General features: G+C 37.8%; 1 protein-coding gene across 1 annotated transcript in view; it reads right to left on the bottom strand.

Annotated features, from left to right (window-relative positions):
* Positions 1–279: 279 nt before the first annotated feature.
* LOC148013454 (multicopper oxidase LPR1 homolog 1-like) overlaps positions 280–11,301 on the bottom strand; it is a 99,446-nt gene continuing 88,424 nt past the window's right edge. The window contains exons 5-6 of the mRNA XM_087667894.1: positions 2,345–2,517; positions 280–949 (exon numbers count right to left, since the gene is read on the bottom strand). Of these exons, the coding sequence (XP_087524020.1) occupies positions 280–949; positions 2,345–2,517 (843 nt within the window). The remainder of the gene's footprint in view (positions 950–2,344; positions 2,518–11,301) is intronic.

The raw sequence follows: 11,301 nt of genomic DNA, 5'->3' as shown, positions 1-11,301 counted from the left end.
AGAGGAAGTTCAAGATATCTAATAAAGTCAAGTAAGGCATCCTTTAATGAAGCTTATTTAGTTTTTTTAATTAGTGTACTATCCATTAAATTGTGAATGACAAGCGTCAACTTTCTATTTCATCATAAACTTGCAAATGTACTAGGATTAGGATTTCACACTATATGACAACAAAATGGAAATAACAATCATGATAAATTCAAAGAAGCACTCTAAAAAAGGGTAGTTACTAACTTAGAGAGGAAAGAATTTTGTAAAGTACATATATCACAAGGATCCTTAGTTGTGATATTGTTCTCTTATGATCATTGGTCTCATCATATCATTGTCCTCATGGCCAAGAAGGTGACAATGCCATAGATAACCAGGCCTTTCAGTTGCATCAAAAGGAAAAAAATGGCCTTCTTGTGGAGCAAATCTCACCAATATTCTAGTTACATTTCCTGGCCAAATAGTTAGAGTGTCTTTCCATCCCACCATAGAAGGCAATGGATCTATAGGATATTGTGTGTAACAAGTACCATCATTAGGGTATTGTATTTGTAAAGAGCAAGAATCACTCATAAAACTTGAAGTATCAAACTCCTGAATATTTAACACTTGAAATCCTACTAAATGAATGTGAATAGGGTGTGCTTCATCTGTGGGGTTTACAAATTCCCAAACTTCAGTGCTCCCTAAAATTGGCAATTCTGTTGGAGGATCTTCCCATCTCAATCCATTGAACAAAAATCTAATTGGTACACTTGAAAAGTTATTATAAACATCAACTATCACATGTGTCCTTGTTACAATGGAACCATCATGGGATAAAACTGTTGCATTTCTTAGTGAAGTGGGAATAGGAGGATTGGCTCTTTTAATGAACAAAGAGTTATCTTCCACAACATTGAATTGCATTACATTTCTAGTTCTCCCTGGGCGAGAATTTCCTCTAGGAAATGGGGCCCTGCCATTAAACTTGCTTGAATTAGCAAAGCATAACTTATAGGCACTCTTTTTAAAAACAACTTTTACATAAGAAAGTTGTCCTACAAAGCAATTAGAAATGTTATTGAAATGTTCTCTAGGAAATATGGCATTGACATTAAACTTGCTAGAATGAGCAAATATGTAATGCATTGGTACTCTCTCTAAAAACAACTTTTACAACACAAAGATATTCTACACAACAATTGGATATGTTATTAGGAACCTTGTACCTCTTTGAAGCAATGGAATATGTGAACATTACTACAATTAAGAGAGGTGGACCCAATTGCAATAGAGTGTCATGCATTTGTTAAAGTAAACATTCACTTGTGTTTGCCAATCCTTCAATTTCAAATATAACTATAGCAATTCTTCTCGACCTTTTGTTATTTTACTAATAAAAGTAAAATTCCTAACAACTACATGTCTTAAGTGTTGTATATGTGGTTGTAATTGTAAATTGAGTTACTTTAACCTTAGCTCCTTTATTTGTATGTGAATTAAAAAAATTACAAGAGTGAAATTGTACCTTCCATTAGATATTAAAAACAAAGCTATCACCACTACAGTGTTGAATAATCTTGAGTACAACATCTTTTCTATTGGCAATAATCCCATTTGAGTTTGTTGAAGATAAAGAAGGAAATAGAATGAAATTCATTATATAGTGGAAAATGGCCTATGACACAAACTTTTTCTTACATAGGATAGGAATAAAGTAGCTTTTTCTTAATGCAAATAAGCTCAACCAAGCTCAAATTTATCATTTTTAAGAATTTGATAGACTTGATGTTTCATTCTCCAAAATAATGAGTTACTTAAAGCACTTAAGATATTTGAGTTTTGATTTGGGAAAGTTGAAAATTTCATAAATGCTCCATTTTCTTATTTTTACATGGAGGTATTTTGAAGTTCAACATAACATGCCCAAGAAATAATGTCATCATACTAATCATGAATAAACAATAATTATGCAAATGTAGTGCCTTCAAAACTAATGGTTTGTTTGTCATACATCAAATGAGGCATTGACATTGTGAGAGTGGTCTAAAAAATATTTATATTCAATATTTGTTCTTTAAAAAAAAGGTAATTCATCCCTCCCCAGGTGATCATCTACATAAAGCAATAGATGTACTCATGTATTCTATATGAAAAATTTTGCAACCTCGTAACATAACAAAGAAAGAGAGCCTTAGAATACTTAACTTTTAAAATAACTCCATTCACCTTACTTAATCTTGGATTTATTAGTACAAAGAGACATTATCAAGAATTAAATATTGTGATTAACTATTTACATTTCCTAAACTTGGATCTATTAATACATAAATATATTATGAACATTAAAAGATTGTGATTAACTACTTACCTAGCAAAATTATTCAGTAAAATTTTTGATCCAAGTTGAACATTGGAAAAGTCAATAATGACATCTCTTCTCTCAGCAGGTCCCATTAAGATGGCTGAAAGTTGTTGTGGTTGATTTAGATAGCCAGCATCTGTCCCAATTTGTTGGAACTCAAGTTGAGTACCATCAGATGCCTTGAAATATATATATTTTTGGGAAGTAAGTGTTAGTTGTTACTCCAAGGTAAAATTTAAATATTAATTTGAAGTATTTATACAAGAACAATCCAAGTTGGAAACTAAATTTAGTTAAAGAATATGTTAGGGAGACACTACGTGAAGTCATTTGCACAAGCAAATTAATACTAGCAACAAGGATGATAATGATGATGATGATGACAATAAGATGAAAATTGATAACAAAGATTACAACATAAAAATGATGGCAATGACAAAAATGATAAAGAGGAAGGTGAGAATGATGATGATCATGACGAGTCATGACAAAGAGGAGGAGGAGGAGGAGGAGGAGGAGCAAGGGAGGGAAGGAGGAGGAGGTGAAAGTTAGTTGTGATAATGGTAGTAGAGATGTCAAGCATAACAATAACAATCATGAGGATGATGAATGAAAATAACAAGGTAATGGTTCAAGAATGAAATTATAGCTATGCATTCAATGATGATGATTGCTATATGAAAAGATCAATAGTAATATAGTCAAAAACTACTGTTTCACATTAATATTTAACTTAATTCATACTAGCTAGAAATTTTGATAATTATTTATCCAAGATTTACTATATTTGATGTCAATAATAAAAAATAACATATAAAAAATGAAAATTCACTAGTTTCACACTTGAATTTCAAAGTCTACAAGACTCAATGAGTAACCAAGGATAGCTAGCTTTGGTAAGATGGCACCCATTAAAAAGCCTAAACTTTATTGACCCGTATAAAATAAGCTCCTACAACTATACCCTCCCTTCAAAGGTTGTTTCAAAGTGATGGAAAGGGGTTATAACTCTCCTTGAAGCCAATTATCTCTATGTTTCTTGGTTTCCTTCCATTTTCTTTCTAAAATTTAAAAGATTTTGGATAGCTCTATGCTTGAATTCTCTACTCACTTATTCTCTTTGGTTGGAAACCCAAATCCATACATAATACATGATAGGACAGCATTGCTACTGTCAGAGAGAGAACTAGGGAGAGAGAAAGAGGAGAGAGAAAGACTGCAGAGGAGAGAGAAAGAGAGTGACGAGGAGAGAGAAAGACTAGAATTGGAGAGAGAAAGACAGGAAAGATGAAGAAACCATGGAAGCTTGGAGCAAGAAGGGAGAGAAAGTTTGCAAATGTATTGATTTGTCAAAAGATGTAAAAAAATTACAACTTCTCTCCTTATATACCAGTGTCAATGTGACATGGCATATTATTAGCATTCTAAGTATTCCCAGCTTCTTACAATCCATCCCTTCCCAAAAGTTTTTGTCCTAAAAAACAAACCTAGAAAGAACTAAAGAAGAGATGGATAGAACAGAGTACTACTCTGTTTTACAGCTTTACAAATAGGGAATGAGTGAAGAATTATCATTAAAAGGGCTGAATTTGAAGAACGGAAAGAGGACCTTGCTATATACATGATTTGAAGAACTTTAGAAGCCATTGGAGCCATAGAATCTTCAACAAATAGTTCCAGAAGAAAGTAGACAGCTTACTGAAATAACAGTCCCTGCTGGACCAAATCTGCCATAACTTTTGATAGAAGTGTCCAAATGAGATGTACCACATATCAAAACGAAGCTCTTGAAGAGTACTTTAAGCTCATGTAGATAGCTCAATTCTGAAAATGAAGTACAACAAAAATTGTTCTAAAACAGCGTGCTGTCCTGAACCAGTCTGCACCAATACTAGCTCCATAAGCAATAGGCTTCAGTCACCAATGTATCCTTCAAGTATGGATACTCATCCAATATTGAATCAGGTCTCCAAGAAGCCTCTTCAGAGGGTAAACCTCTCCATTTAATCAAATATTCCACAATAGAACGTGATCGAAGCTTCTTTTCACGCTGACCTATAACAGCCTCTGGGATGTACTGAATGATACCATCTTCATCAATAGGTGGCAGCTCATCAACTAAATCCACTAGATCACCATAATAGGGCTTGAGCTGACTAACATGGAAGACGTTATGAATCTTTGTAGAAGAGGGAAGATCTAGTCTGTATGCCAAATCTCCAATCCGCTTAAGGATCCTGTAAGGGCCATAGAATCTGTGGGCAAGCTTATTACTGGATCCATCTTTCAATGTAGAGTACTTGGATTTGGGCACCTTCAACAAAACCAGCTCTCCTTTCTGGAACTCTAAAGGCCTCCTCTTCTCATCAGCATACATCTTCATCTGATCTTGAGCCTTCCTTAGATTCACCTTGCATTGCTGAAGAAGGGTCTGCATTCTTTCCAACTCTTCCTTCCCATGAGGATTGATCTTTTCGTTAAAAATAACTGTGGGTAGGGGCACCTTGTAACCATACAAAGCCTCAAAGGGTGAAACTCCTATGCTCGCATGAGTGGAATTATTATAAGCAAGCTCAGCCAGGTGTAACCAAGAATCCCGTGAGGTTTGGACATCATAGCAAAAATGGCGAAGATAAGTCTCCAACCATTTATTAACTCTCTCTGTTTGTCCATCAGTTTGGGGATGATAAGCCGTAGATGGAGCCAACTTGGTACCCATAGATGTAAATACCGCTTGCCAAAAGTTACTCATAAACTTTGAGTCCCTATCATGGACAATCACCTGCGGTAATCCATGTAATCTGAAAATATGCTCCATAAACTGGTTGGCCACCTGAGAAGCAGTAAACTGAATTTTTGTTGGGATAAAATGAGCTGCTTTGGTGAGTCTGTCAACCACCACATAAATACTATTCCACCCCTTCTTGGTAGTAGGTAAGCCAGTGATAAAGTCCATAGTAATATGAGTCCATTTACCCGTATGAATAGGCAATGGCTGCAACAAACCTCCTGGCTTATGGGTGCTATCCTTATTTTGCTGACAAGGCATACACTTCATAACGAAGTCCTTGACATCTTTCCACAGTCCTTTCCAATAAAAGCTCTTGCTGATCCTGTCATAAGTCTTGAAAACTCCCAAGTGTCCAGCTAAAGGCGAAGAATGCAACTCCTCCATAATTTTTCGCTTGAAATAAGAAGCAGAGGGAATAACAATCTTGCCCTTCCACCAAATAAGACCATTTTTAAGCTGGTAATGTGAGTTTTCTTCCATAAGACCTTGCTGTAATTTCTGAAAGATTTGGCTGAATTCCTCATCTAAGAGATATGCCTCTTGTAGCTCTTCAATCCAATCACTATGTAATTCTGTCATGGTTGATACTTTGCAGGCCCACATACGAGAGAGAGAATTAGCCACTATGTTATCTTTGCCCCTTGTATGAGTGATGTCAAAGTCATAATTTTGTAATGTTGCTACCCCATCGTCGTTGCTTTGGAGTAAGATTTGACTGAGTAAGGAAATACTTGAGTACTCGATGATCACTATGTACTCTGAATCGGCTGCCATATAAGTAATGGTGCCATTTCTTGATTGCATGCAGAATAGCCAACATTTCCTGATCATAAACATTCATGGCCATCTCCTTATCAGTAAGCTTACGGCTTTCAAATGCAATTACTCCATGCTCCTGAAGCAAAACAGCCCCAATGCCACGGCCACTAGCATCACACTGTATAGTAAACTCTTTAGAGAAATCCGGGCATACAAGAATAGGAGCAGAGGTAAGTAATTCCTTTAACTGGTTGAAGCTGCTATCTGTAAGAGAATCCCAAAAGAAAGCCTCTTTCTTCAACCTGTCAATTAAAGGGGCTGCAATTGCCGCATAATGCTTTATAAATCTGCGATAGAATGAAGATAGACCAAGAAATCCTCTAAGAGAGGTAGTAGTAGTAGGCGTTGGCCAATCTTTTATGCATTGCACCTTCTTGGGATCAGCCTGTATTCCTTTTTCACTGACTATATGTCCCAAGTATTCCACTTCAGTCTGCATGAAAGAACACTTCTTCTCCTTAGCAAAAAGCCTATGATGTCTCAACACATCAAAAACCTTCCTTATATGCGACAAATGATCCTGAAAAGTCTTGCTGTAGATCAAAATGTCGTCGAAGAACACTAAGACAAACTGAAAGAGGAAAGGTTGTAGAATCTTATTCATCAGGCTTTGAAAGGTAGCTGGAGCGTTTGTAAGGCTGAATGGCATCACCAAGAAATGGTAGAGCCCACGATCAGTCCTAAAAGCAGTCTTGACCTCATCACCCTCTCTCATGCGAATCTGATGATACCCTGATCTCAAATCAATCTTCGTGAAGAATCGAGCCCCCTTAAGCTCATCAAGAAAATCATCTATCCTGGGTATAGGATACCTGTTCTTCACTGTTATCTTATTAAGATCCCTGTAGTCAATGCACATTCTGAAAGATCCATCTTTCTTTTTGACTAACAGGACTAGGGATGCATACGGTGAAGAACTTGGTTCAATGAATCCCATTTCAAGAAGCTCTTTGATTTGCTTGGCTACTTCCTCTCGTTCACATTTTGATAGTCTGTAAGGTGGCTTATTGATTGTCTTTGAGTTGGGTTCCAAATCAATGGGGTGATCCACCTCTCTCTTAGGAGGCAATGAAGTAGGTACTTCAAATAAATCTCTATACTCCTCAAGAAGAGCTATCAAGGCTGGATGGTTTGCTGAATTATTGGACTGATCCTATGTTTCTTTGTTCAAATGCAATACAAATATCTGTGAGCGCTTCTTGTACTCTTTCTTGAGTTGTTGAATGGTGATAAGCTGAAAATAAGATCTACTAGGGATTCCCTGTAAACGGATGAGCTGTCCATTGGAGAAAAACTCCATATATAACTGTGAGAAATCCATAGTAATCCTGCCTAAGGTCATCAACCAATCACAACCAAGTACAATATCTATGGGCCCCATTTCCAAAGTGATCAGGTTTACTTTGACTTCAAAAATTTCAGCCATCTGCAAAGAAACCTGTGGGCAAATCTGTGTGCTGATTTTCTCTTCACCATTAGCCACTTGTACTCTAATGGGCTGCTGTAAGTCGGTGGGAACACAATTCAACTTGTACATAATGGATTTATTGACAAAACTGTGGGTACTGCCACTATCTATTAGGATGAACACTGGCTTTCCACATATGCTTTCCTTCATACGAAGTGTATTAGGGTTCTTAGATCCCGTCCAAGCATCCATAGAGATAGAACAATTAGTGGCAGCAGGCAACTCATTACAAAATCCACCCGGATCAAATGGGATATCACCGCCTGGATCAAAAGGAAAAGAGTCAGATGGATCATAAAAGTACTCCTGTCCACCATCATCCTCAAAATCTTCATTTTCAGCATTGTCTATCACTGCATTAGCCTCATTTATGTCTTCTTCAAAGTCCTCAAAGACTAGCATACTCTGAAGCTTTGGCTTGACATTCTTATATACACACTTTGAAGCATGGTTAGGAGTATACTTTTCTCCACATTTGAAGCATAAGCCCTTGTCCTTTCTTTCCTTGTAAAGATCCATGGGAATAGATTTGGAATTTGTAATGGCTGAAATGGACTTAGGCTTGTTATCACCCTGCTTAAATTCAACCTTTGGACTGTTTGCTGTCTTGAAATTGCTTTGAAGCCTAGAAGCATTAAATGGAGGATAAGTTGGTACCCTTAAGTTCCCACTAGGCACATGATTGCTGCCATAAATATTACCAACTTGCCCTTGCTTTAAAACAGTCCTTGGCTGTCCATAACTTGGTTGAAATGAAGACTCTTTCCTATACTTCCTTCCATAGCGCTCTGCAAGCTCAATAGCCTTGAAAAGTGAAGTAGGATTTTGCACCATAACATCAGTTGACAAGGATGGTTCTAAACCATACATAAACTTATGTAACTTGGCCTCATCACTGATGCTTTCCACATACATGGTCAAGTTGAGGAATTGGTTTGTATATTCTCTTACACTTAGGCCCCTTTGTTCCAAACCATACCATCTTCGTGCTAGCTTCTCTTTTTCAAGAGGCGAAACAAAGACTTCAGCCATAAGTGCCTTGAAAGCTACCCAATTCTCAATAAGTACATTCTCTTTCTTGATATACCTCCACCAAGTATGGGCAAATCCTTCTAAATGCAAGGAGGCAAAGTGTATCTTCATATCATCAGTTTTAGGGAATATGTCAAAATAAGACTCCATCTTAGAGGTCCATTCCTCTAATTCTGATGGTGAAGATGATTGGCCATTGAATTTGGATAAAACAATTTTGTCCTTGAATTCTCTATCATGGAAGGGTTGCTGTCCCAAAACTGGCTGATCAGGATTTCCAAGTACAGAACCTCCATATTGGGACTGAAATCTTCCAACAGGTGGCTGAGAATTACCATGTAATCTTCCTGTTGGTAAAGCACCCCTAGAATTCTGAGTATGCAATCCAAAAGCTTGAGTATTAACTCCATTCAAACTGCCCAAATAGTCATCATGCCTTTGTGAAGCTTCTCCTACTTCATACTGACTATTTGAAATGCCTCTTCTTCCAATGATCCCATTTCCATGACCATTCTGGTTAGATGGCTGAAGTGGGACTGAAGGGCCACTGTTTGAACAAGCTTTCTCATTAACTTCCTTTGATGCCATTTGCAACTGTATAAATTTTGCAATTTGTGCCATGAGTTGTTCGTTGGATTCTACCAACTTATTAATAGAAGCCTTGGTTTGATCAGTAGATTGAACCATCTGCTCCATTCTTGAGAAGATGGCCTCATGTCGTTCCCTATGTCTCAATTCATGGGCACATAAGGTATCAGTGAGTATATTGATTTCTCCTTGTTGTTGAGGCTCTTCAGGGTTCTCTTGAAGTGCGCTATCCATCATAGAATCCCTGATTTGCTGTGCATAGTCCTCCTGGACCTTATTTTTGCCTTTATGTCCTGCCATACTAGTGCAGTCCTGCAGTACCCCCTGTCAGTAAAACAGCTATAACTTTGGCTAGAAAACTCCGATTGCAAAGGTAACAATGCCCTCTTCGAGATGAGCTATAGCATGCTATAACAGGTTTAGGACAGAAAATTCTGTAATTGAATTTCAGAGTCTAAACTGTCCAGTCCTGCACCCTGTTTAGACCTGTAAGTGCCCTGTTTTGACCCTGTAATGCAAGAGAGTAACCTCAAATGGCTACCAAACCTTGCAAAGGGGTATATAGGACCTGTGGGTACCCTGTAATACCTGCACCTGTGCTTCAGTAACCAAGGGTGTACCTGAATCCACCTGTAAATACCCTGTGGGTAACCTGTAAATTCCCTGTTTTACCCTGTTTCAGTCCAATAGGTACTTGAGTCGTTGGAAAGTTTTCAATCTTTAATTCTCCACTCGTTGTACCTATGTGAGGGATAAAACGGCAGGACGGGCTCCCTACATGGGCTCCGAATCACCGGGAGGTGGGCAAAGTTCCCCCCGGGTTGGTTGGTTGCACCCCTTCGGGATCTTTGATAGTGAGGGAGGGTCACCTCTCTTTTGTCCCACTATCTCCCCCGGCATCCACCTTTTTCCTCGGTGGGAATATCAACATGGCAGAGGCTAGTGTGCTAAGCAATCAGCATGATATGCAATTCCAAAAATATTCATTCAGCCTTTCATGAGATGCAATTGATTGAGATAAGAGAACTTGAGATGGGAGAAGGGTTTTACCTATGCAATTCAGTGACTCACTAATTGCTAGTACTTACCCTTTTACAATATTTCAGCTTGGGTGAGAAAAATTTCAACAAAACAGATCAAGGTTATGCATCAAGCTGATCAAATGTTACCTAAGATGAGTAATGGTTTTGAATCAAAAGGAATTCAATGAAATAGGTTGAGATTGAAGAAAATTAATACTATTCTCTGATCTATTCATCAATCCAGTGAATTAATTGATCAATAACCTCTCATCAACAAGTGGAAAAGTCATTAGCAATAGGATTATTGAGAGATTTCAGAGATTAGCAAAAGAAAATACCTCCATTAAGCTTGAAAATGATGATGGATATCAGCTTTAACCCGGTTGATGCAAGAGTTCTTCATAATCCACTATAAATCCAACATAAAGCTTGAAATCTCCATGAAATCAGTCCATACATGCTTCAATATGATGAAATCCTTGAAAGATCAATACTCCAGCCCTGCTTGAACACTTGAACTTCAAAGATTCAAGCTCCTTGATGAAAAGCCCCAAAATATTCCTTCCATTTGAGCTTCATTGACATGCACGGGCTGAAATCTCTTCAATGTCTTCAATCTTGAAGTCTATCAAGCTTGTATTCAGCTTTAGAGAAGCCTTGAAGGTCGGGGAAGTCTAAAATTTTGAGAAATTTGAGCTTCTATGTCTGTGGCTATGGCTGCCCTGCTGTGTATTAGGGTTTTGAACAGAGGAATGGCTGATGAGAGTTCTCCTGGAGCTGAAAGTTGATGTACTAAAGTGTTTGATGAAGCCTTTACAATCTTTGATCAATGAGCTGAGAATTTGGGAGCAGCTGAAAAGGGAGAAGGAGCAGGAAGATCAGCGCATTTTTCGGCGCAAATTTCGGGCAGTTTCCTGGCTAAAATTCAGCAGCAGCAAGCATCAAGTATGGTGCTCCTCCTGTAGCTTAGGCAACAAAGAACCTTTGCCCCATGGTTTGGCAGTGAGATGTTTAGCACAGAGAGAGATATTTGTGAAGATTCTTGACATCCACCATGAAAGCTTCAGCCAAAAGCTTGAAGGAGAGAGAAGATAAGCTCTCTTTTGAAAAGTAACTGTAGTTTAGTCTGTAACTAAGCCCGGTTAACCATTCTTTACCCTAGTTACCTCCATTTTTGCATGAAATTTGATGACGTCCAGCCATTTAACCCTTTACCCGCCATCTCTGACCTTGGATATCTCCA

This window comes from Lygodium microphyllum, chromosome 26 (assembly GCF_053477565.2).
Source record: "Lygodium microphyllum isolate KBCC chromosome 26, Lygodium_microphyllum_v1.1.10, whole genome shotgun sequence".
Classification (NCBI taxonomy): domain Eukaryota; kingdom Viridiplantae; phylum Streptophyta; class Polypodiopsida; order Schizaeales; family Lygodiaceae; genus Lygodium; species Lygodium microphyllum.
Note: the sequence above shows the minus strand (reverse complement) of the source record. Positions and strands in the feature narration are given on the sequence as shown.